At 58.4% G+C, this 25,667-nt stretch overlaps 2 protein-coding genes across 6 annotated transcripts in view; one reads left to right on the top strand and one right to left on the bottom strand.

Annotated features, from left to right (window-relative positions):
• The window catches only part of EPHA5 (EPH receptor A5), a 165,982-nt gene extending 163,023 nt beyond the window's left edge, over window positions 1–2,959 (top strand). For all 5 annotated transcript variants that reach the window (XM_062574426.1, XM_062574423.1, XM_062574425.1 and 2 more), the window contains one exon: window positions 1,513–2,959. In XM_062574426.1, coding sequence (XP_062430410.1) covers window positions 1,513–1,618 — 106 coding nt within the window. In that variant the 3' untranslated portion in view covers window positions 1,619–2,959. The remainder of the gene's footprint in view (window positions 1–1,512) is intronic.
• A 5,304-nt stretch (window positions 2,960–8,263) lies between these two features.
• Window positions 8,264–24,089, bottom strand: LOC134140139 (maestro heat-like repeat-containing protein family member 2B). The gene is made up of 41 exons (XM_062575003.1): window positions 24,065–24,089; window positions 23,650–23,789; window positions 23,372–23,494; window positions 22,958–23,123; window positions 22,708–22,806; window positions 22,425–22,531; window positions 22,017–22,160; window positions 21,756–21,848; window positions 21,500–21,569; window positions 21,274–21,387; window positions 21,026–21,099; window positions 20,814–20,933; window positions 20,570–20,677; window positions 20,250–20,409; window positions 19,840–19,880; window positions 19,389–19,533; window positions 19,122–19,174; window positions 18,781–18,888; window positions 18,529–18,648; window positions 18,231–18,326; window positions 17,942–18,094; window positions 17,498–17,620; window positions 17,207–17,277; window positions 16,888–17,023; window positions 16,664–16,759; window positions 16,378–16,482; window positions 16,062–16,185; window positions 15,719–15,828; window positions 15,424–15,579; window positions 15,173–15,327; window positions 14,898–15,060; window positions 14,436–14,602; window positions 14,029–14,166; window positions 13,721–13,832; window positions 13,473–13,619; window positions 13,004–13,186; window positions 12,712–12,870; window positions 12,389–12,511; window positions 12,125–12,227; window positions 11,937–12,002; window positions 8,264–8,274 (listed from the first exon to the last, which is right to left on the bottom strand). The coding sequence occupies exons 1-41, from the start codon at window positions 24,087–24,089 to the stop codon at window positions 8,264–8,266; spliced, it is 4,707 nt and encodes a 1,568-aa protein (XP_062430987.1).
• Between the last annotated feature and the right edge of the window lie 1,578 nt (window positions 24,090–25,667).

Genomic DNA, 25,667 nt, shown 5'->3' with positions numbered 1-25,667 from the left:
CAAGGATATTGAGTTGTGGTAGATACTCTTAAGAGAAGAAAAGCTCTGCAGCGAGTATCCAGAAAATCTGGAGTGGTGCTCTACTTTTTTGATCAACCCACTGCCACCCTAGTGCTTCAGGGAATTTTTCTTTCCTAGATTGATGGAGTTGCGTACAAAACCCGAACATGTATGTACTTTGCTAATAGTTTTAGGCTGATTGTTCTGCCTAACATGCAAGAGGAGAAGGAGAATATCAGCAAAACCATACGTATGTGAAACATTTGGTGATGGATTTTCAAAAGAGCTCAGCTTACACTTTAGATACCTGAAAAAAAGAGCTGCGCTTTCAAAAAGCACCAACTGAGCAGCACTCAGCAGGGGAAAATGAATGTTGGCTCTTTTAAAAATCTCGTCCTGTGCTGTGGGCTTTTTTGATCTTCTGGTGTGAGCTTCCAACATTTCTGTGTACATGAAATAATAAACTGTACGTAACAATAGCATTACTACATTTTCCTTCGTTACTAAGATTGCTTGCCAAATTAGTTTCGCAGTTCAGCGGAGGCAGAAATGAAAGCTCATCCCCCTCAGGAGTTAGAAACCTCTGCAGATGCTGCAGCCTGTTCTGCCGGGTGAGGAGTGGGCCGATGTGTGTTATGGACCTCCGTTGCTCTGGGCGCAGTATGTTACAATTTCCTGCCTGCATCGAAGAGATGCATCATGGAAAAAGGGATGATAAGGAAATGGAAGCAATGTTTTTAAAAGTAATTATGTAGTTTTTTTGATGTAGCTCATTTGTTATATTCACACAGGAGTCTCTGTCCAGAGAGTAAAGCTGCTGAGAGCGACACACCTTGATGTGTAGCTCCCGTGTGTTGCACAGAAGTATTTGAGCGGTCGTTGCGTGCAGTCATCTACGGTCTCCAGCATGTAACTGTGCTGAGTGCTGTAGGCCAGGTTTGCCCAACACCTCAGATGGCTCCTGAGGGAGATGCAGTGGAGTCCGGGAACGCTGAGGCTCCAGGAGCCAGTGTGGTTTCCAAAAAAACTTCAAGTGTTTTAGGAGCTCGAGTCCCCTTGGCTTTCGGTGGGGAGTCTTCTACGTGACTTACATGCTTCTGGTTTCTCTTTGGCTTTCCCTTACCCGAAGAGGAAGAAAGCATGGATTTACCTTACCTCATGCTGCCCATTTCCAAGATAAAATATCGGTCTGTCTTAGGAGAGGAGGAAACTGCAACGCATGTTTTCTTATGCAGGTTTTTTCCTGGAGCAGGGTCTTTCATGTGTAGCAAAAACCCAGGGACTGGCATCCTTGATGTTTGGCCTGGCTTTTCTCCTTGGCCTACTTGATCTCGGTCTAATCCCTTCATCTCTCTGAGATGGCCACAGCCACTAAAACCGGGGATAAGTACCCTTGCCTCCGTTGGAAAGCAGGAGCGAGGTATTAGTGGTGGTTTGCAGCGCGTGGGAGTTGGTAGTAGTGAGGTCGGCCCCAGCTGGTCCGTAGAAACAACGTGTGCTTTCTCCACACAGGGACTTGAGGCGCCTCGGAGTGACACTTGTTGGTCACCAGAAGAAGATAATGAGCAGCCTCCAAGAGCTGAAGGTGCAGCTGGTGAACGGGATGGTGCCCTTGTAACTCGCTTTTAAAGTCACTTCCTCCAGTGGTCAGCCCTGCACTTTGTACACTAGCCCTGAGATTTATTTTAACTAAAAAAAAACAAAAAAGGGAAAATTCAATGATTTCTATACCTGAAGGACACCGGCCTCCACCACGTCGTTTATAAAGCCGTGCTTGACTCAAACTTTCCTTTTCTTCCTGTTTGTGTCCTCATTTTCATAAAGTAGAAGTGTAACGTGCATGGAACATGGAAATGGATCTACTGTACATGAGGTTAACTGGTTTCTTATGCTTCAGCAGCAACAACGCCAAGCCTTCCCACCGCACGTTGTCTGTACTTGGGATATATATATATACGTATATATATATATATATATATATACATATAGCACCTTTATATACTGAACTATGGCAGCACATGGTAATACTTCCAAGGACCTACTTGAATGGAGAAGTTTTGTAGCCGTCTACAGGCTCGCAAAAGCTGCAGTCTACCGAAGTTTACTTCAAGTCTTACTTGTCTACAGAAGTGTATTGAAGAGCAATATGATTAGATTATTTCTTGATAGATATTTTGTTTTGTAAATTGAAAAGATGCTGTTACACAGCGTTAAGTTATAGAGACTAGTGTATAAACATGTTGCTTGCTCGATGGCAAATACAATACAGGGTGTATATTTTTTTTTGCCCTCTCTGTGTTATGAAGTCCCTTTTAGTTTGCTCTTCGCTGAGGATGCTACGTGAAGAAGATGTATATACTGTACAGTTTGCTACACATCAGGTACAAGATGGGGGCGGGGGGGGGTCAACGTTGCTCCTTTTTATTCTCTTTTTCCCCTCCTTGTTTCCTCTCCATTTTGTGTTGCCGCTACGCTTTGTATTCTTGCTGTTGTTTGTTTTTTAGCACCATATAAAGCTTTCAGGAGTTTTAATTCCCTATACGAGGTAGCAAGCGTGTGCTTCAATAAAAGACGTTCGATCTGCCCCCAGGTCGCGGTGGCCTCCAGGGCGACGTGGCACCTTCGGTGCTGCCTCCGGTTCCCTCCGAGCCCTTGCGCGAGAAGTGATGCGAACTCTAGTTGTGAAAGAAAGGCGGTGAGGGGAAGGTCTAAAAGGGAAGCTCCCCCTCCGCCAAAGCAGAAACCCACGGGGATTTGAGGAGCTTGCAGCGGGGCTTTTTGGGTGCAAAATGTTTGCAGCGCCCCGCGGACTCGCTTCCCCCGCGATTGCTCCCACCGTCGTCTCCTCTCGCCGGCCATGAAAGCCTGGGGATGATGGTTGGGGGCGAGGCGTAACGATCCCAGCGCGTGAAAGACGCTTGTCAACTAATAAATAACTTTATTAGAGCTGTCGGCGGAAGTGTCTCGGGATGTTTTTTTGTGTGTGTGTCTCCCAACCGGCTTTGGGAAACAATCTGTAGGAAGGCAGGAGCAACGGCTCCCCAAATAAGCAAATAAATGAATAAACATCCTTTCGTATTTATTTCAAGAGCTGTTCTTGCTGCAGATCTCTTTCTTACAGACTTTGAGCTAAACAAAAAATGCTAATGTTTCGGAAAAAAACAGTCGAGAAGTGACACCTTCGTGCTCAAATTCTGGAGTGAAAAACTGATTTTGGGGGTGTAACTTCAGAGAGAGCCAGTCCTGAGTACTGAGGAAGATGATAGACCACTTTCTGGAGCATCTCCTATGGCTTTAAGGCTTTCACATCAAGCTCCCTTTTTCCTGTGGCTTTTTCCAAGGCCTCAGGGATTTTGCAGCAACTCCTGGGAAATCAGGAGACGAGTTTTCTTCTTGGGACGAGGAAGCCTTCGCAAGCGCAGCTTGTTCACGCTTCCTGCTGCTCCTTGTTTAGCTGCCACCTGGAAAATAAATTAAAAAACCCCACTATCTAACCATAAAAAGAGGAAGACTGACTTTTTGTTTATTTTAAAAAAAAAAAGATCTACTTTAGATTTTCTTTAGTCCTTCCATAAGCCAACGGAGAAGGACTGAAAGTGAAGGTAAAAAAATTGTTTTGCCTGCTCAGCATTGAATACAAAAACCAGTCACATCAGCAGTTTAACTTGTGGAAGACTTTCATGTTGCTGTATTTATTTATTTATTTATTTATTTATTTAAAATTCTAAAGTATTTACTTCATCCTGAAAAATGCTTTTAATTAAAACAGGCAGCTGAGCCCCTTGAGACAAGTTACCATTATTTTGGGAATCATCATTCCAAGTTGAAGGAGAACAACTTTTTCTTGTGCCCCCTCTCCCCCCCCACCCCCGTTCCCCGTTTGCTCTTGCTGATTTGCTATGCTAATGTGCAAATTTGCAAGGAGAATTAAACCCTGTGCAAAGAGGGTGCAAGGCAGAAACCATGAGCAGCGGGAGTAAAGAAAGAGCAGGACGGCTCGGTTCAATGCACCACCTGGAGCCCAGCTTCGGGGACGCGTTCCCGAAAAAGCTCCAAAGAATCACCAGCAAAAACACACAAAATCCCTTCTGCAATGTATCTATATCTGCTGCATAAGAGGAGGGAAGAAAAAACCTGAAGAAAGGTGAAGCTGTGAGGTGGGATGCCAGCCTTTTTCTTGTTTTGCTACTGAAAAAAAAAAGAAAAAAGCCATATTTCTAATGAGCAAATTGAAATCCTATTGATCCTGCTCCTGAGATTGTGCGTTGCAAGCTTGACCTTTCAACGTGAAACGCCGAGCGCCAAGGTTTAATCATTCGCCTCCACAAGCAATACGGTGTTCAGAGCCGCTGCGCGAAAGGGCACGCGAGGTAAAAAATGATATTTTGTTTATAAAGGGAAGGAAAAAAAAACATGAAGAAGAAAAGGAGGGAGTTCTGCCGTCCTCCAGCCAGGTCCCGTCCTTCTCTGCTCCGGCCCCTTTGGCCCAGCAGCATTGACCTGATGTCGGTGGGTCCTGAGCACCGAGGAGAGCAAGGGCCTCAGGCTAGGGAATGGGGTTTTCTACGGGTTTTTCTGTCTCCACGGTGGGCTGCCCGGTAAGCGGAGGCTGTGAGAGCTCCTCGGGCAGTCGAGGTGTCTGCTCGGCGCTTGGGGGGGGGCTCTCCTGCCACCTGCTCACAAGGGCTTAACACCGATGGGCCTGCCTCGATCTTGGGAACACCGGCAAAATTGCCTCTTTTCTCCCAAATTCTGTCGAGGGGAGAGAAAAGGAGGCATGCATGCGTGGATATATATATACATCCCCACACATGCAGGCATAAGCAGGGCCCCCGAATTTCAGCATGGGAAGCAGCAGGGAGCGGGCAGGGCGGCACGTGTCATCGGCGGTACGGAAACGACCACAGATTGGGCCGGGTACTCCAGCCAACAGAGGACGTCTGGCAAATCCACTGCGTTTTTTTTTTTTTTTTTTTTTTTTTTAATCCCCACGGATCGCTGTTGTTAGCAATGACACTGTGCAGTGTGGGAAATTTCCCAGGCACCTCTTGAATCGAGGCCAAGGCTGTTTGCTTGGTGCGGGGCAAATACATCGGGAATGTGGCTTTCCATCAAATTACAAGAGAGATTGCAAAGTCCACAGCGGGGTGTTTTAAGCATTAGCAACATACGCAGCTTGGACTGCATATATATGCATATTTTATATGTGTATTAAGAATTATTATATGTATAATTGCTTGGATCACTGTAGTGAGCTTGTCCTCCTCTGTGGTGTGGCTTGGGCAATAACCTCATGTTGCACCATTAATTCCTGCTGTGAGCAAGATCAGCTCTTACAAAGAGGACAGAGGGGCCCCTTTCAGAGTGCGGATTTTTTTGGGGGGGAGGAGGGAATGAAAAAGCCAGCTTCCAGGTCACAAAGTCAGACAGACCGACCACCATTTACCACCAGAGATACGAAGCATGAGAGAGGCATGTCCCGATGCCGCAGGAAGCGCTGCTGCCAAAAAATGACTCCTGTTTCCCGACAAATTCCCGCTGGGTTATTACGGAGCTGCTCGCCCCAGGCCGGGACAGGTCGGAGAAGCTCTTGGCTTGGTGTCAAAAATCTGGCGCCTACTTCGTTTCCAACTCGTGCTGCAGAGCGGCCCCTCGGCAGTTCCGTCGCGAGTGGGACACGCGACGTGGAAAAGCTGCGCGTGGGGGAGTGGGGGTGGGGGAGGAGGCTGCGGTTCCGCTCGCGGCCGCCAGGCGGCGCCGCCGTGCGCTACGACCCCCGCGGCTTCCGAAGCGCGGCGCGGCGCGGCTCGGCGCTGCGCGGCGGCTCCGCTCGCGGCCGCCAGGTGGCGCCGCAGGGCCGCGGCGGCGGCGAGAGGAGCGAGCGAGACGCGGGACACGATGGCTGCACCTGGGGCGGCTCCGGCCCCGGGCCCCGCGGGAGCGACCCGGCCGGGAAGGAGCCGCTGGCCTGGGCCGGGGGGGGGGGGGTCCTCCGGGTCCCGCTGGGACAGCCCCGAGCCCCTGCACGGGGAAGGGGCGCCGAGAGATCGGCGCGGCGGCGTTGGGCTGGCGGCAGGCACATCCACGTGGCATCGGTGTCGACTCGCTAGTTCACACAGATTCAGGGACTACAAGGTCATTGGTTGTTATTGAAAGTATTGACCTGACTGTAAATCAATCACTGTCACAGCTTGGGGACTGGTGTCAGCATTTAATGTTGGCTCAGGATTGGTCAGTTAGTTTATATGTACATTGGCCCAACGTTGCCTAATTATCTTAGGAATATGCAATGAATGTTGACTAATGAGCTTATATAGAGTGCATCAGTGTTGACTAGAGACCTCATGCATATAGCATCACTATTGGCTAATCAGTTAATATGGCGTCAAACTCTGAGTTACTTGGCCACCGAGTAGTGAAAAAGTCGTGTCCAAATGTGGACTGAGTAGTTTCTATATGTTGACTCACTGTTGGCTAACTGAACAAATTGAGCAAGTAGCTTATTAATATTGAATTGATATTGACTCATTGATCAATAATGATTCAAGACCTATAAGCTAACTGGTTGTTTAGTATTGAAAGTAAAGGATAAATGTTGAATAAATACTGGACTTTTGGACATTGGTGTCTGCTGGTGTTTTTCCCCCTTAAAAAAAAAAAAAAAAAAAAAAAAACCTTCAGTCTCTCTGCCACCCCTCAGCGCTCCCCATGGGGCCTGTCCAGGTGTGGGGCTGCAGAAGGCTGGGCAGGGCTTGGTCCCTGGTGCTGCGGATTGGGACGGGATGGGAAGGCCAGGATCAGTGGTAGGGCCCAGTTGGGAAGGGCAGGACAGGGGTCCCTGGTCTGGGGGACTGTGAGTGCTCCTGGGATGCCTCTGCCCATCTTCTTTCTGTCCCTCTGTCCATCCTGCAGAGGCTGGAAGCAACAGGGCCACAATGCTGGGACAGACAGACCTGGCTGGAGCTGCAAAGCCACTGCAGGGAGCCAGAGCTGCGGCTGGGACTGAGGCCCTGGGCCAAAGCTGCCAGCTGCTGCCCTGTGCCATGGGCTGGGCCCTTGTGGGAGCAACCTGGCTGGGAAGCAGCCACTGTCCCAGAGCAGGGAGGCCCTGGATCCCCCTGGGGCAGCCCCGAGCTCCAGCATGACGAGAGGGTGGTGAGAGACCTGCAACAAGCACTTGAATGCAGCAAACAGAGGCAGCAAATGGATGCAGCAGATTTGTGCAGCAGTGTCTGGGCTCTGCTTAGACCTTTGCGGACCTTGCTGGAAGTTGTGGGGGCTTTCTGGAGCCCCCCGAGGTACTAGAACGTGATTGCTGCGAGCAGGAAAGGGGAGCTAGGCAAGCACGACCGCAGCAGCCCTTAGGGAGAGGCCTGTATACAGGTCAGGAGCTCGTATAGGAAGTGTCATCGAAAGACTGCCAAGTCTTGTCAACGTGTCAGACTACTACCCTCTGCTGCTTTTCCATGTGGGCACTAATAACCCCAAGGGCTAATTGGAAACAATCAAACAGGATTTCAGAGCTCCAGGAATGGTGGTCAAGGGTCTCGGAGCCCAGGTGATTTTTCTCCTCAACCTTGCCAGTCAGGGGGAAGGATGGGAGAAGGAGGAGATGGATTTTGCAAATTAACAGCCAGTTGTGCTGCTGGTGTTGGCAATAGAGTTTTGGTTTCTATGATCATGGGACCCTCTTTGATGACCAGCAGCTGATGGAGAGAGCTGGGATCTGTTGGTCTTTACCAACAGGTTGGCGAGCCTGGTAAAAAAGGGTTTAAAACCAGGACAGTTGGGGGAAAGGGAGAGCTGTAGAGAGACGGTAGTCAACAAAATGTGGCTCAAGTCGGGAGGCCTCCAGCAGGTGCATGCAGCCAGAGAAGCACATATGAGACATGGCTATGGGGGATCCTATTGCACCCTTCCTGGGAAACCTGCTTGCACGACTACCTCTCTGAAATGCCTGTACACCAATGCACACAGCATGGGGAGCTGTTTACTCATGGGGAGTAAACAGGGGGAACTGGAGATCTGTGTGCAGTCACAGGGCCAGGATCTCATTGTAGTTGCAGAGACATGGTGGGATAGCTTGTGTGACCAGAATGCCATCATGGCTGGCTACGTGTTTTTTGGGAAAGACAGGCCAGGAAGGCGAGGTGGTGGAGTTGCTCTTTATGTGAGAGAACAACTGGAGGGTATCAAGCTCTGCTTAGGATGATGAGCGAGTTGAGAGCCTATGGGCAGCCAAATATTGGGGATGCTCTTGTGGCTACAGGCCACCTGGTCAGGAAGAGGAAGTCAATGAGGCCTCCTACAGACAGCTGGAAATAGGCTCACCATCACAGGTTCTGGTTCTCATGGGGGATTTCAACCACCCTGATATCTGCTGGAAGGACAACACAGCTGGGCACAGAGTGTCCAAGAGGCTCCTGCAGAGCACTGATGATAACTTTTTGACACAGGTGGTGGAGGAGTCAAGGAAGAGATGTATTCTGCTGGACTTTGTAGTATGCAAAAAAAGAAGAACTGGATGGAGATGTGAAGGTTGGGAGCAGCCTTGGCTGCAGTGACCATGAGATGGTGGAGTTCAGGGTCCTGCAAGAAGGAAGCCAGGCAATAAGTAGGATCTCAACTCTGGACTTCAGGAGAGCAAGCTTTGGCCTCTTCAGGGACCTCCTTGGAGGAATCCCATGGGTCAGGGCCCTAGAAGGAAGGGAGGTCCAAAAGAGCTGATTAATATTCAAGTGTCACTTCCTCCAAGCTCAAGAGCAGTGCGTCCCTATGAGGAAAAAGTCAAGCAAAGGGAGCAGGCAACCTGCAGGGATGTGGAAGGATCTCCTGTCAAAACTCCAGCAGAAGAAGGAAGTAGACAGGATGTGGAAGAAGGGACAGGCCACTTGGGAGGAATATAGGAAGTCTATCAGAGTATGCAGGGATGTGGCGAGGAAGGCTAAAGGCTATGTGAAATTAAATCTGGCAAGTGATGTCAAGGACACCAGGAAGGGCTTCTTCCAAGGCATCAGTAGCAAAAGGAAGAGAAGGGAAAATGTGGGGTCGTTGCTGAATGGTGTGGGGGCCCTGGTGATGAAGGATACAGAGAAGGCAGTTCCTGAATGCTGCCTTTACGTCTGTAATGCAGTCTTTACTGCTAAGGGCAGCTCTCAGGAATCTCAGAGCCTGGAGACAAGGGAGAAAGTCTGGAGAAAGGAAGACTTTCCCTTGGTTGAGGAAGATCAGGATAGAGATCATTTAGGCAAACTGGACCCCCACAAATCCATGGGCCCCAATGGGATGCACCCACAAGTGCTGAGGGAGCTGGTGGATGTCACTGCAAGGCCACACTCCACCACCTTGGAAAGGCCATGGAGAACGGGAGAGGTGCCTGAGGACTGGAAGAAAGCCAATGTCACTGCAGTCTCCAAAAGGGCAAGAAGGAGGATTCAGGAAACTACAAGTCAGTCAGCCTCACCTCCATCCCTGGAAAGGTGATGGGACAGCTCCTCCTGGATGTCATCTCTAAGGAAGTGGAGGAAAAGAAGGTGATCAGGAATAGCCAGCATGGATTCAGCAAGGAGGAATCCTGCTTAACCCATCTGACAGCCTTCTGTGGTGGGATGACTGGCTGGGTAGCTGAGGGGAGAGCAGTGGACATTGTGTACCTTGACTTTAGCAGGGCTTTTGACACCGTCTCTCACAACCTCCTCCTCATTGTACCTCTGTTTGTAGCCCCCCAAAGCACAGGACTTGGCCTTGCTTTTGGACCCCAAAAATGCAGGTCTCAGGAATGTACTTGGTGAATGTACTTTCCAAACAGGGATGAAGCCTCCATTGGCGGCTCCAGAAATGCAGTCCTTAGCCTCTGCATTTAGTCTCCACAGCAGCCAACCTCGGTTCCATTTTATCCCTGAGCCAGTAATGAGCTCTTGTGGCCAGGAAGGCTGATGGTATCCTGGGGTACTGCCAGCAGGTCAAGAGAGGTGATCCTGCCCTCTGCTCAGCCCTGGTGAGGCCACATCTGGAGCCCTGTGTCCAGTTCTGGGCTCCCCAGTACAAGAATCAAAGAATCATAGATTCAGGAAAGTTGGAAGGGACCTGTGGAGATCATCTAGTCTGACCTCCCTGCTCAGCAGGGTCACCCAGAGGGATCTTACCAATGCCTACAAATATCTGAAGAGAGGGTGTCAGGGGGATGGGGCCAGACTTTTCAGTGGAGCCCAGTGACAGGACAAGAGGCAACAGGCACAAACTGAAACAGGATGTTCCAGCTGAACACAAGGAAAATCTTCTTTGCTCTGAGGGTGACAGAGCACAGGAACAGGTTGCCCAGAGAGGTTGTGGATTCTCCTTCACTGGAGATATTGAAAACCTGCCTGGACATGATCCTGCGCAACGTACTCTAGGTGACCCTGCCTGAGCAGGGGGTTGTGCTAGATGATCTCCAGAGGTCCCTTCCAACCTCAACCGTTCTGGGATTCTGTGAACACTGAAGCAGCGAGTGACGGGCACATAAATATTGAAGTGAGGGTTTTGCACCAGTGCACGAATATTGAACCAAGCGCATGAATATGAAGCAGTGACAAACGTACCAACATTGAAGTTGCGATGAGCAAAGAGCTTGTGAATGTTCAATGCAGTTGATTAATGAGCTTGTGTCCATGGCACCAAACTCACTGACTGGTTATGTAGTACTGAAAGTGCTGTACAGGTGCTGACGGATTAGTGAGTAGACGCTGAATCACTGTGACTCATTGAGCACTCGGTTGGTGTTGAGCAACTGGCTTATCAATATTCAATCAGTAATGACTCCCTGGTCAATGTGGATTCAATACCTATAAGCTAACTGTTTAATTAGTAGTGAAAATCTTGTGCAAACGCTGACTGATTAGTTTCTGTATGTTGAATCCCTGCTGGCTAACTGAACTAACTGAGCAAGTAGCTTATGAATATTGGATCGATACTGACTCACTCGTCAGTACTGATTCAGTACCTATAAGCTAACTGGTTAATTAGCGTTGAAACCATGGCCTAACAGCTGGATAAAGACTGGACCCAGAAGATGGTGCCCCCCCCCCCTTCCCAAAAGCATGTTCGTGTCAGAAACTCTCTCAGACGTGAGGTTCAGCCTGGTGCTTGCCGTCTCCTGCCCTCAGGGCCCTTGCACACAGATCCCCACAGCAGTCGACCTCAGCTTCGTTTCACCCCTTAGCCAGCAATATGCCCTTGTGGCCAGGAAGGCCAGTGGTATCCTGGGGTGCACTAGGAAGAGTGTTGCCAGCAGGGCAAGGGAGGTGATCCTGCCCCTCTACTCATCCCTGGGGAGGCCTCATCTCGAGTACTGTGTCCCGTTCTGGGCTCCCCAGGATAAGAGAGAGTTGGAGCTACTGGAGGGAGTCCAGCGTGGGGCTATGAAGATGATGAGGGGACTGGAGCACCTTTCCTAAGAGGAATGGCTGCGAGAGCCAGGCCTGTTCAGCCTGGAGAAAAGCCTGAGAGGGATGTTACCAACGCCTGCAGATATCTGAGGGGAGGGTGCCAAGGGGATGGGGCTGGACTTTTCAGTGGAGCCCAGTGACAGGACAACAGGCAATGGGCACAAATCGAAACACAGGAAGCTCCAGTGAGATATGAGGAAAACTTCCTTTATTGAGACTCCTTTCAGGCTGGCTCGCACGGATGCAGCTTTATAGCTCTGCTGCCCCGGGCTGCCGGGTTCCCACGGCTGCTGCCCGCCGTGCACGGGGTGACCGACTGCACCGCTGCCTCTGCCGAGCTGCAATGACACCGATGCCGCGGGAAGGCACCATGGGCGACCGGCCGTGACACCCCAGCGCTCCGCGGCAGCACCCGGGTCTGTGCCAGCCCCCTCCCTGCATCCCGGCTGCCGCGGGCACTGCCGGTGCCTCCCAAGCCTGCGGGGTGGCCACTCGGCCGCCGGCACCTACCTCCCCACCGCGACGCCGGGTCCTGCCGCTGCGGCCTCTCGGCTGGCGCCGCATTCATCAGGAGGCCTGGCACAGGGATGTCATCGTCAGGGCCCGGCCCCGATGCCAACCCCGATTCCCCATTTCCGGCCCTGACCCGACCCGGGGATGCGGCCGGAGCAGCGCCGGAGCCCAGCGCTGCCTCTCACCCAGGATGCGGACGGCTGCCTCCTGCGGCGCCTGGCAGCTCCCCGTGCAGCAGCTCTGGGCCATGTGGCAGAGGCTCTCCAGCAGTGCGGGGCAGTCTCGGGCCTGGGGCAACGCAGGGGCAAGGGAGATCGTCTCGAGCTCCTGGCACCCCTCTGTGCCCCCGCACCCACCCAGGCGGCCCAGCGGTGCGGGAGCCATGGGGCAGGCGGCCATGCAGGGCCATGGCTGTGGCACAGAGCTCGCTCGCTCGCTTGCTCACTCACCAGGTGCCTGCAGAGCTCATCCTGCAGCTCGGCGGCGCTCAGCCCAGTGCTGGCGGCCACGCGACGTCGCACCCTCTCTGATGCCAGGAATGGGGCACACCGGTGCAGGGCCATCTTGCACGCCTGTGAGAGAGCACCGGCCTGGTCGCGGGGACACCGCGCGCCTGCCCGGGACCACGGCAGGCACCTGCCCCCTCGTGGCCCCGCTCCCCGCCGGGTGCCCCCCAGCACTTCCCAGGTCCCCAGTGACCCCAGGACCAAGTCCCCCCCCCCCGGCCCCAGTGCTCCTCCCCGTGGCTCTGCAGCATGCTCGAGGCTCTTACATCACGGACTGCCGGTGCCGGGTCCCCGAGGTGCAGCACCAAGCTGGGGAACGATGCCTCCACCTCCCTGCTGAAGAATGACCTCCTCCCTGAGGCAGAGGCGGAGGCAGCCAGGGCGCCGTAGAGGGTGAAGGCTGAGCAGCGCAGGGCTTCTTCCTCCTGCGATGAAAAAGCCCGCCGGGCCGGCTGCTAGTGAGGCCATCGCATGCCAGGACCCAGCGGGGCGCTGCCCGTGGGGGATGCGCCCCCACGACAGCTCCTGCCCCGAACGAGAGCTAGCGGCTCCACTCACCGCTCCCCAGAAGGCCCGGCTGGACCTGGTGACCTCTTCAAAGGCCGAGCCAATGGCCCTGGCCACCAGCGGCCCCAGCACTTTCGCCAGCGCCAGCAGGCTCTCGGCTGCCACCTCCACGCTGGCCCCGTCCTCCAGGCCCCCGCGTAGCACTGCCACCACGGCTGCCCCGTGCCTCTGCAGCTGCAGAGCGATGGGCGCATGAGCCACTCGCTGCTGCTGCCTCTTGCTGCAGCTCTGCGCCTCGGCGCCCAGGCCAGCGCTTCCCACAGCCAGCCCAGAGCAGACCCCAGCCCGGGAGCCCCCACCGGCACCCAGCAGCCCTCTGCCGCCTTGCTGGCACGGGAGCGAGGAGTGCCACCTCCACAGGGCCCCGTGACGGCCTCTGCTCCTCTCTCCGGCTCCTCGAGGGGCCCTGGGAGGCTCTCGAGCTCGGGCTGTGCTCAGTGCCCAGCAAAGTCAGCCTCACCTTCACCGGTGCTCCGCTTGCCGCGTTGCCCAGGCCTCTCATTGCCATCTGCTGCACGGCGCTGACGGGGTCGCGCGCCCTCGCCGCAAAAGCCTCTAAGAGGGGCTTCAGCAGCTTTCTCTCCTCCACTAGCCGGTCCTTCATCAGCTGCAATCGAGCAACGGGGCCACTCGCATTGGCTGTGATTCATGCCGGGCAAGACAGGCATAGGAACCCCCCCCCAAACCCCTGCCCCACCGCTGCCTCACCTCAGCAAAGAAAGCTGTGGCCGTGAGCCGCAGGTTTGCTGAGCACGAGTCCAGCCAGGTGGAGAGGTTCTGCAGCAGGCGCGGTGGGACAAGCTCCGCGCGGAGCAGCACGCTGTGCACACAGCACCAGCAGGCTGGTGAGGCACCGGCACGCGGGCTGGCCGCGGGCCGCGACTCCCAGCTTCTCCCACTGCGACGCGGACGCCGCTCTGCACCTCAGCAGAACTGCTGGGCGCACAGGAAGCCCCCGGCAGCCCTTTCCCCAGGTGCAGGCCCCGTGATGGGGCAGGACACCTGGGGGCTCTCACCTCGCCAGAAGACATACGCCAGCGCTGTGAGCCTGGGGCTCGGCCAGGGACGCCCATGCTCCCTGCTCCCGGAGCAGCCGAAGCCACCGCTCCTCCAGGCACTTGGAGAGCACCAGCTCCAGCACCTCCACAAACAGCCTGCAGAAAAACCCAAAGAAAGTGCCAGGCGCAGTAGTCTGAGGAAAGATTGCCCATCAGCAGAGCCCCATGATGGCCCCCTGCTGCAACACGGGGCCTACGGGCAGCAACAGCCACACTGCGGCCATATCCCCAGGCGCTGCCCTGCAGTGACCAGTCCCCTCTCCCCACAGAGGCAGCCCAGCGCCAGCGGGACAGTCAGCCACAGATCGCCTGAGCAAAGCCCGCAGGCACAGGCCAGCCTGCCCCCTGCCCCTGCCGCTCCTTACCTGCCTGACGTGTCGGAGCTCTCGGGCTCCCTGAGGGACGGTTCCATCTCCTCCCGCAGCGTCTCACTGACCTGCCCCAGGAGGCTGGGAAGCAGGTCAGGAAGCAGGTGCTGGACCAGCCCCTCGCTCTGCAGCACTGACACCATCTCACAGAGGGCGCGGATGATCTACAGAAAAATTCATCCAGGAATCACATGGTAAAACCAGGGCTTGTCCCACTGGCCACGTCCCCCTGATGGCTGGGGCAGCTCTTACTGTCTCCGCTTCTCACTGCAGCGACAGCCTTGCGGCCCAGCACTGGCAACTGTCCCAGTTCCCCACACCACTAACGCTGCCACTGTCCCAGCAGAGCATCCGCGAGGCTCCACAGGTGCTCGCAAAGAGCACAAAACCCCCTCGCACTAAAGCACCGGTTGGAAAGCAGGTGCAAAGCAGCGCTAATGCCGCTGCAGCTGACCGTACCGTGTGAGGCTCCAGGGCAGCCTGGCTGCTGCCCAGCTCCCGAGCGCAGCACTCGCTCCCCTGGCTGCTGTCTCCGGCTGCCCTTAACTTTTCAGTTAAGCGCTCCAGGATTGGGTATCCCAGAGCGCTTCTCCCTAGGCTCCTCCACACTTCCACTGTGTTGCTGCAAGGGAACAGACACTCACCCGTGAGCCCGCATCCTCGGGAACCTGCAATGACCTCATGAGAGGCCAAACACTGGGTGTGACAGCAGAGGGGAGGGCAAGCGCAGAGACCTGTCCATGGGCAGACACCTCTGGAGGAGACTGTCAATCACCGGTTCCTGGTGGCAGCGGGCCAGGATGAACATCGCTCGCAGCACAAAGCACCTGCGGGTGCTCTGCTGGGTGCTCTGCAGGCAGGTGCAGAGGATGGTGACGAGTTCAGGTACCTGAAAGGAGGAAGGCGACAAAGAACAGCTCAGCACATCCTTGGGGGCCAACAGCCGAAAGCAGACAAGGGTGAGCACAAAGAATGCCTCTCCCACCTCCTCCTGGAATATTTGCTCTCCGCAGTCCCCCAGGAAGGTGAGTGCCCACCGCCCAGCAGCCCACGCGCGCACGGGCCTGGTGCACTGCAGGCTCTCCATGACAGTGTCCATGAAGTCTGCAGCCTGGCCTTGGGGGACATGCTTGCAAACCAGCTGGGGAGAAATCAGAAACACAAGCGATCTCATCACAAGTGGCTCAGATGCAAAACGCACACCCTGACAGCAGCACTCTCACACACACGTGCAAGCGCACACACCATGACCCCCAGCCCACTTTTCGGGGGCTCATTACCTTTGCGATGTTGGTAGAGGTGGCCAGCAGAGAGTCGGGGGCGACGGCGTTGAGCCTCTCCCGCAGGTACCCGATCTCATTAGTGCACGGCGCCACGTCCGTGGTCTCAGCTGGAGCCAGGAGAAGGGAGTCATGGTGGGGAGCCAACATGCGGCCCCGCAGGCAGCAAGGGGAGGACCCGAGGGAGGGCAGCGAAGGCCACGCGAAGGCAGGGTCCCCCAAGGTGGCACAGCAGGTTTGTGAGCTAGGCGAGGGGCCAGCCGTGGAGGGGGACAATCCCTGGCGTAGGGACGACGTGCAGCCCTGAGACAGCAGCGGGGACCGCTCTGCCCGCTCTCCTCACCTCCGATTTGGAGCAGGTGGCCGAGGCAGGTGGCTGCCCGCCAGCGGGACGCAGCTGAGGCATCACAGGTCAGAGGCCCCAGTAGTCCCGCCAGGGAGCCGAACTGCTCGCAGGCGCGGCCTCGCTGTGGGAGCAAGAGGCAGGCGAAGAGGTCACCGGCAGCCCTGCGGCTGCTCGCCCTCTCCCAGCCGTGCTGCCCCCCAAGCCGTGGCCGAGCTGGGGGGGAACAAGGGGCCGCCCCACAGCCCCAGGGGACCCGAAATCCGGCACGCACCCCCCCCACGCAGAGCTCCCTGTGCATGGGGTCCCCGCTCACCCCATGCTCGCGTTGCTCCTCATGAGCACCCAGCAGCTGAACGCACACCTGCAGGGCCCTCTCCCGCTCGCACTCCTCGGCTGAGGCGAGCCAGTGCCGCAGGACCTGGCACGGGCAGACATGTCTCACCGTGGGTGTCCTTCTGCCCTGCACCCCTCGCCGGCACCCTGCCTTCCTGGGCAGGGAGCCCCTTTCCCACAGGGACCTCCTCACTTCGGGGTCTCACTGCTGGCAGCACTGGCTTGTGCTGCGCCCCTCGCTCGCAGCTGCGTCTGGGGACTCTCACCTGTACCACGTCCTCGAAGCAGATGGGGGCCGGCTCTTCCCGCAGAAGGGTTCTCATGAGCTGGCCCAGCGCCCGCAGGGATGGCGCCTGCACACCCTGGCACCAGAAAGTGGGGTTGAGGCCGGGCACCCCATGGGAACGCCAGCACAGCCAGCGGCTGCTGCAGCGCGGGGTGCCCGGAGCTGAGCCCCACTGAGGGGCGGCCCAGAGGGGCCGGTGCCTACCGGTGCCACTGGAGCAGCCGCTGCCGCCTCCCCTCTCGCCTCCATCTGCTCTGGGTGACGGAGGCACACGACGCCCCGGCAGCACTGAGCCAGGAGGCTGCATTTTTCCTCCCTGCTCAGACGGGGCTTCAGCTTGCTGCCAGGAGAAACAAGTTAGAGAAGCCTGAGAGGAGGCTCACTCGCACTCTCCAGAGCGAGGCAAAGGACAACTGCCTTTGGCCCCATCGACAGCCCCAAATTCAACGTCTGCAGCCCCAGCCAGAGCCGCCAGCTGTGCTGCAACACGCAGCAACTGCCGCAGCCCCGGGATAGACCCTACCTCAACTGCTCCACAGCCATGAGGGCCCGGGGCTGCACTGGGGACTCCTGGGGCTCCTCCTGCATCACCTCCTGCAAGGCACAGGGAGACACGTGCAAGGTGGGCAGCAGGCAGGGGCACAGGAGAGCCCTCCTGCCCGCCCCGGCCAGGGGCTCTGCTGCCAGACCCTACAGGCACCGGCCCCGCAGGATGAGGTGGCTGCTCCCTGCCTCAGGACTCCCCACAAACCCCACTCACCCCACTGCAGAGCCTAAAACTCCCCAGGTGACAGCCCCAGCTCTGGGCACTCACCAGCAGCATCTGCAGAAGCTCCCGCTTGCAGCACAGCTCGAACCTGGGGCCGGCGTCTGCAGCCTGGATGGCAAGGCTGATCTCAGTTACGCTCTGCACCAGGGAGAGCTTCAGCTGCGCGTCCTGATGCCAGGGGAGAAAAACAGGCTTTGAGCTTTGCCGAGGGCAGAAAGAGCAGCAGGGCCGGGGGGAATCTGCCTCCACATACAGCACAGGGAGGAGGACACTGCAGAGAACGCTGGGGAGCCCCACAGACCCCAGCTCGGCACCTGTGCCCCAGCAAGGAGACCTCTCTGCCCTCCCAGGAATAAGCCTCCCAGGTGGAGGGAAGCAGCTGTCCTGGCCGGAAAGACCCCACAGTCCCTGCCCCAGGGCAGCAGGGCGAGCGCATGGGAAGGGCGAGGAGGCCCCCGTCTGGCTCTGCCCCACACCCTGAGCACCCACCTGGCAGCCCTCTCGGTAGAGCTGCAGGACGTTCCCCACGATGTCTCTCTCCACGTGGGTGAGCAGCTGCTCCCTGGGGGCGCGCAGCGCCATCCGGCCGTAGATCACCATGAGCGTCGCACGAGCAGCGCGGTTCCTCAGTGCGTGGCTCTGCTGCGGGTCGCCGGAGAAGAGCTGAGATGTCAGCCCGCAGCCCCGCTGTGCCCGGGGCTCTGTGCGCTCCTGCAGCAGGAGCTGCCCCGCGCCTGACCTCCCGGCAGCTCCCCACAGTGACACCCCGGACCTTTACCTTCCGGTGTTTCAAGGTCCCCGTGAATTGCTGCACTGAGGACAATGCCAGCTGGAAGTGGCTCTCGGCGCAGCGGGACACAACCGAAACGATTCCCTGCAACAGAGCAGAAATGGGGAGTTGCTCCAAGCCCACCCCCCAGGCCTGGCTAGCTCCATCGGCCAGGCAGGACCTTTCCCCAGGGAAACGGCTGCAAACAGTACACGAGTAAGGGCTGGAGCAGGGCACGCAGAGTCCCTCTGCTCCAGGGACACGCAGAGGACTCGCGGGAAAGCAGGGCGCCAGGAAGAAACCTCACCTGTGCCTCCCACAGCTCCAGGAAGTCGGTTGCTTCCAGATGTTGCAGGGTCTGCTCTCGCACGTGGCGCAGACACCCACAAGCTGCCAGGGCCGTGCCGAGAGCCTTGTAGAGGAACCGCTGCAAGAGGAGAGGCCGGGCCCCGGCCACGGTGAGCTGTGGCAGATGACCGCCGCCAGCCCTCGCCCCGGCCTGAGCCTCCCAGGCTCTGCCGCTGCAGCCCTCGGGGCGCGCCGCCGCCAGGGCACAGACCTTCTCCCAGGACAGGCGGGGAGAGCCACCCAGCTGCCGGCTCAGCTCCCGGCTCAGCTCCACGGTCCAGGCCTCGCTGGCGATGACCTCCAGCGACGCTCGCAGGAACTGGGGTGCAGCGGGAGGTGAAGCAAACACCCCCCCCCCCGCCTCGGCCAGGGCCTTTGGCACAGCCAAGCGGCCCCGGAGACCGTCGGGGCAGAGCTCCCCCTCCCGACAGCCTGTCTGCCACCCGCCCCTCTGGCAGCCTGCCTCTGGCTCTTCCCCAGCCCCCAGCTTCCTGCACCACTTGTCCCGCCCCTGTCTGCCCCATGCAGCTGGGCCCCACAGGGACGCTGTACCTTCAGCAGGAGGCTGTCCCACTCGGCCCTGTCCAGGAAGCCGGCGGTTGTTCCTGCAAAGCCCATGGAAGCAAAACCCTCACCGTTACTCCAGCAAATGCGGCAGCAGAGCCCGGGCAGCTGCTTTGCAGCCCGAAGCCCCAAAGCCTCAGCCCAGTGGGCTGATGAGTGCTGGCAAACGTGGCACCGTTGCCTGCCAGGCTGGGGAGCTGCAGGCATTCTGCTGCGCCTTTGGCCCCCAGCCTCCGCCTCCCGCCCGCACTTTACCTGCCAGGTGCTGCAGCAGCAGGGGGATCTCTGTGGCCCAGCTCGCCCCCACGGCTCTGTGGATCGTGCCACAGAGCACCTGCAGCAGCTGCAGGGCTGCGGCTCCATGGCCACCGCCTGTGTGTGGAGCCACAGCTGCCACCACCTAGGCCGGGGTGGGAGAGAGAGACACACTGGTGCCTGCCCCAGGAGCCACGGCTGCCCCGCGGGCAGGCAGGCAGGGAGGGCAGCGCTGCCCTGGCCAGCAGCAGGCGGACGATGGCTTTGGCTGGGCGCTGCCGTCCCCTGGGAGCAGCCGGAGCCCCCCGACGGGCAGGGAGGCTCAGGCACCCTCTACCATGCTCCTGCCTCCTCCTCCCGGGGTGCCCAGCACCAGCTGCAGCACCATCTCTCCGGGCTCTCCCCTCACCCCGGCCACAGAAGCTCCTTCCCCGGGGGCCCCGGTACTCACCAGCAGACGAGCCAGCAGGGCTTGGGGAGCCGGCAGAGGGGCTGCAGGCACAAGGAAAGGCTGTGTTAGACGCCCAGCTCGCGCCACGTCCCACATCCCCGTGCAGGGCTGAACAGCACCCTGGTCGCGCCGCCTCCCCACCAGGCCTGAACAGCCGTGCTGAATGGCTGCTGGCTAAGCAGGCCTGGCATGGCAGGAACAAGCCCCCAGACCCCCGCGAGAGCTGGGCACAGCAGCCAGGGAAGCGGCTCGTGGGGCACAGCCATCATGCCCAGCAATGGGCACTGCTCTGCCCTGTGCTGCCCCAGCCCTCCTGCGTGGGGGGCTGGCAGGGGATGCAGGGACATGCACTGCCTCCCCCCCCCCCCCAGCCGGCCTGGCACAGCGTGCTGCGACTTTCTGCTCCCCACCTGGCTCTGCAGGCTTCAGGGCCTCGGGCGCCGCCTTCTCTTCCTCGCCCTCTGTTCTCTCTGCTCTCTCGGCCAGGGCACGCAGGCAGCGGCACAGCGGGACCAGCATGCCCGTATACTCAGCTGGCACCACATACTGCAGCAGCCTCGGCCACAGGAGCTGCGGGCAAGAAGCAGCCCGTTCGGCACGCTGCCATTGCCGCCTCTGCATCCCAGGTCCCCCGTCACTGCCACTTCTCTGGCCCCGGCCCAGCCCCTCGGCCTCGCTCCTTCCCAGCTTTTCTGGCTAAGCTGGGGTGCATGGGCCGAGGACAACTCACCTTGGCCACCGCTCCGGCAGATACGTCCAGTGAGCCCAGGACGTGGGCGCAGAGGCGCTGAACAGTCCTCTCTTCCCACACTTCCACCACCGAAAGTTTTCCTGTTGCCTGTGAGACCGAGGTGGGAAACACCCGTCAGTGCCCCTTGCCAGGCCCCACAGTGCACACCATGGGGAGGTGCCCCCACGGCGACCTCGGCCCTTGAGGCACAGGATGCAGGCCCGGTGCCGCGCTCTGCCCTTACCAGTCTGCCCGAGGCCCGGCTGAACTCGCCGAAGAGGTGCCCCACCACGTCCCACGCCGAGCAGCCCGGGGCGCTGGAGTGCAGCAGCTCCCCGAGGAAACGCAGCACTGCCTTCCTCACCTGCAGGCACGGCGAGGCTGCAGCCATGGCACCAAAGGGCCGAAAGCCCCAGGGAAACTGCCCTTGCCCCAGCCTGGCCCCCACCAGCTCACCTGGGCTGCAGGGTCGTGGCACACAGACTGCACCAGCTTGGTGAACAGGGGCAGCTTCTCTCTCACGTCGGGGGCTGCAGGAGACAAGGAGAGGCAGGCGCTGAGGCTGAGCCCCCATTTTCGCAGGGACTCAACACGGCTCCCCAGCTTTCCCCACACAAGCGGGACAGAAAAGGGGGCCAGGCTGCACATCAGAGGAAGCGGCAGCATTCCGGGGAGACGATGTTTCTCCAGCCCGGCTTACTGACCGTCACAGCGGACAAGAGCTTGCAGCATTTCCACGGCTGCCACGCGATCGACCTTGTTCCCGGTCCTGAGCTTATAGTACAGGAACACGATGGTCTCCTCCGGGCAAATTCGGGCTGCGGGGAAGAGATCACGCTCAGTATCAGTGACCAGCATCTTCCCACACAGGCAGGCCTGTGAGAGAGCTGCCAGGATGCAGCGGCGCGGCGCCGGTTCTTCTCTCCTCACCCTGCAGCACCATGCAGTGGCACAACTCTGCTCGGTGCCCTGGGCTGGGCGGCTCCATCTCATCGCAGAGCTGCGAGAACAAGGCACGTTTCAGGGAAAGCCACATCGGCGGGCAGAGGGATGGAAAAGCACCCATGCTGTCAGCGCTCATCTGGTGGGCAGCTCTGGACATGGACCCACGGCCAAAGCCCAGAGCTCTGGGCACATGCAGGGCTGCGCAGCAGCTCCAGGGCAGCAGTGTGATGTCAGGCCTTACCTGCTCGTGCACAGCCGCGATGACAGCCAGAATCTTGGCTCGGGGCACCTGGGCCTGAACATCCATCACGGCCCACAGGAAATAGCTGAGACTCTGCATGGGAGCAGGAGAAGGAGAGGGCAGCTGTCACCGCGAGCCCCAGGCCCCCAGTCCCTGTTCCTGCTCAAAGGGCCTTGGCTCCTCCCGGCACCCCGCAGCTCCCCGATGCCTCGCGGCACCTGCTTGGTCCCTGGCTGCGCCGTGCCCCGCAAGATGCCTCACCCTGGTCACCCCTGAGGGGTCCTGGACTTCTCGGTATTGGTGCAGCAGCCAGAGAAGCTGCTCCCAGGCATGTTGGTGGTGCTCCTCCGCGTGCAGCAGGACACCCATCATAACAGCCATCGCCCTCAGCATGGCCTGCTTGCCCTGTTGAGCGAGGCAGGGTGACATGCCATGTCGAGGCCACGGGTCCCTCCAGTGCTCGCCTGCCCCAGACACCAGTCGGCCCTTCCCGCATGGGGCTTTCCCTTCCCCGGCACCCCTGGCCACATGGGCTGGCTCGCCAGCACAGGGAGTGTTTCCTCCCAGCACCAAGCCCACCCCGCTGGCTGGCCCCAGCATTCAGGCCAGAGCAGCAGCACTCACCTCCTCCTCCTTGCAGCTCTGCCAGCTCCTGCCCGCGTAGCAGACAAGCGAGTAAACAGGGGCGCAGAGCTGGGCGGCCCCCAGGTGAGGGAAGTCGCATTTCTCCCGTTGGCGGAGGTATGCGCTGATCCCGCTGCACCACTGCTCCACAACTGCAGCACAGCAAGGGACACGGGGTGGTGACAAAGGCTCTGACCGGCGCGACACCTTGCTCAGCCCAGCCGTGGTGCCCTGAGAGCCTGGCGACGCACCCCCTCCCCTTCCCGACCCCCACCTCTGTCCCCATCCCTTCCCCTCCCCGCGGCCCTGCCGTGGCGCCAGCACTCACCGCCACAGACGGCGCACAGCATCCGGCTGCTCCCCGCTGTGCTCAGCACGCCGCGCAGGGCTGCCAGCGTCTTTCCCGCAAAGGGCACGCACTGCAGGGCTGTCGAGAGGGCAGGGGTGGGAGGCCTCAGTCACTAGAGACACTGCAGCCTGGCACAGGGCTGCACCGGGGCAGGGGGACGGGAGAGCTGCCACAGCCCCAGGGAAGCCCTGGTGCAGGGAGGCTCAAGCCAGGGCCCCATGTGCCGTACCGTAGCGGATGGCCAGGTTGTGCAGAGTGTGGAGGACCAGCTCCACCGACATCTCCTCCAGGGCCTGGAGGTGGCCCTGCAGCACCGACACCACATCATGCAGGTGCCAGCGGGCCAGCGCCACCAGGACGTCACTCGCCGCCATCCTCACGGCGGCCGTCGTGTCCTAGAAGACAGCAGCCGGCGTGTGGCAGCAGCATGGCCAGCTCAGCTGGCTCCTGCGCTCAGCCGCCGGGCAGGACGCACAACCCACAGCCCAGCTCCCGCTGCCCCTTGTGCACACAGCCCACAGCTGCCTCTCTGGGCAGCTCCAAGTCACCACCTCGAGCCCCGCCGGGCGCATGCTGAAGCCTCTGCCCGGGCTGGCTGGGCTGGGCGCCCATGTCCGGGTCGCCTCTGTGAGAAGGAGCTCACCTGGGCCACGCGCAGGTCCTGGGCTGCCAGTGCTATGGCTCTGCCTGCGACAGAGCTCTGCAGGTCGCTCTCATCGCCCCACAAGACGCTCTCCAGCTGGCGGTAGGCCTCTGCTCTGCCGCCCTGGGGACACACCGTGCACAACAGCCGTGGCACATGCTGCCCCATGGCAGCTCCGCCATGCAGACACCGGGCACCAGCACCCTGGCCCCAGGGACGCCAGGGCACCGCGGGAGCCCTCGAGACCCGTGCAGCCCCATGGGATGCCCCCGCCTCACCTGAGCATCTTCCAACTGGTCCAGAAGAGAAATCACCACGGCGGCGAAGGTCGTGATGGCCGCAGGGACGGCCCCGACCACACTGCCACCATTCTCACCACGCGCAGGGCCAGACCGGGCACCCACGCCAGTGAAGAAACCTGCAAGGAAAACAGCGGAGGGTTTGGATTGCCCCAGGAGCCGTGGGGATGGGCCGCGGCTCGGGGCAAACATCTCCTGGCCGGAGCACGGGGCAGCAGGAGAGGCTGGCAAAGCCGGCTCCCCGCAGCCTGGGGAAGAGCCACCCTGGGCAGCTTGGCACCAGCCCCGAGCATGTGAGCCCAGCTCTCCCACGCCAGGAACACCGGTGCCGGCAGGTGCCCGTCACTGCAGCAGCAGGCCGGCAGCCGGGGCGCGAGCACGGCGCCGGCCCCACCTCGGAGTGCTCGCAGCACCCCCATCGCGGCAGGACTCCCTGGATGGACACGCTGCTCCAACAGCACCTCCTCCCACGAGAGCCACGAGCCACTGAGCCAGCACTGGCTCCCCGAGGGAAAGGGGACCCCGGGGGCACTGTGACCCGCAGGGGCCCTGACGCCTCACAGAGGGCTGCCACCATCGCAGGGCCGGGGACCCCCCACGCCCCAAGTGTGGCCCTGCCTCAGGCTCCAAGGCTCACCGTCACTCCTCAGCCCTGGCTCTGAGCGGTGACCCTCTCCCCTCATCGTACGGGGGCAAGTGCTCCAACAGAGAGACCCCAGGAACCACCCGGGCCACTGCTCACATAAGCGCAGGGTCATTCGACGGTTTGGGGACTGATTACCTTTGGATGTGTTGAACTGAGATGGGTTTGGTAATTCTGCTTTGCCTTAACTTCCGCAGAAATAAATAAGCCTTTCCTAAAGCCAAGTGGAGTGTTGTTTTGTGACTCAGACTGCAGAAATCCAGCAATACCTGAGCAAAATAAAATTGTAATCACTGGTTCATTGCTGTTGCTCCTATCACCCATTCAAAGTGCCTCAGAGCTGCATCCTTTCCTCTGTCTGCTTTTCCCCTCAATCCCTAACCTCATCGCCATCCCACCAGTGAAATTCTCCTTTGGGAACAGTTAGAAAATTTAAGCTCTCCCTGCTCGCCCCATCAATCACCCCCTGCCCTGCAGGTGTTCATTTGGCAGAGACATAGCATTGCTCAAAGGGGCATTTAGTCCTGGGATGCACTGGGAATAGAAGGGACTGACCGGCGAGCTGCATCATTTGCCAAACCGCCTGCACTGGGGCATCTGAGCTTTCCTGGGAAGATGAAGCAGTGATTTATGAGGGACTTGTCTTCTATTAAAGAAAACAAAACCAGAAACAACCCCTGAATCTTTTGCTGGTTCACACAACTTGAGCCCAGAGGGGTTAGCACAAAACCGACAGGGCAGCACGTCTGTGCTTATTTTTCAAGCTTGCTCAGCATGTGAAAGGGAATATGTACCTTTAGGAAACCCCTCTCTTTTCATATAGGCTTTGAAAAAAGTCATCGATAAGTCAGTTGGGCAACTGATCACATGCAAAGCCCAGGAAGCAGAAAGATGTCTCATGTCTTGGGCCTCACGTAGAATGAAGTCTTTGTGTGGGGATACTTCAGCAACAGGAAGGATAGGAAAAAAGCATACCTAGAACATCTTTGAAGATGAGGATTTTCTGAGTTTTACCTAGCAAGATCTTACCCTGGTATCCTTGATTACAGTTTGTGAGGAAGTGAAATATGCCTTTGCTCTAATTAAGAGAGAAAAAGATCAGACTTTCTGTGTTTCCCTTCACAGGGGTTGGGGTGAGCCTGTCTCTGCAGAGTACAGTGGTGTGAATAAGTTGTGGGGCAGAGAAAGAGATTTGGAGACTTGTTGCATCTTTGCTGCTGCCTGGGCCATCTGAGGCAACTGCTCACCCTTACTCTGTGCTCTGGCCATGTCGCTGAGGAGCTCTTTACCACAGGAGTTCTGTTTAGGATGATGAGCGAGTTGAGAGCCTATGGGCAGCCAAATATTGGGGATG

The sequence above is a fragment of the Rhea pennata genome, chromosome 4 (genome assembly GCF_028389875.1).
Source record: "Rhea pennata isolate bPtePen1 chromosome 4, bPtePen1.pri, whole genome shotgun sequence".
Classification (NCBI taxonomy): domain Eukaryota; kingdom Metazoa; phylum Chordata; class Aves; order Rheiformes; family Rheidae; genus Rhea; species Rhea pennata.
This window is presented reverse-complemented; position numbering and strand designations above follow the sequence as displayed.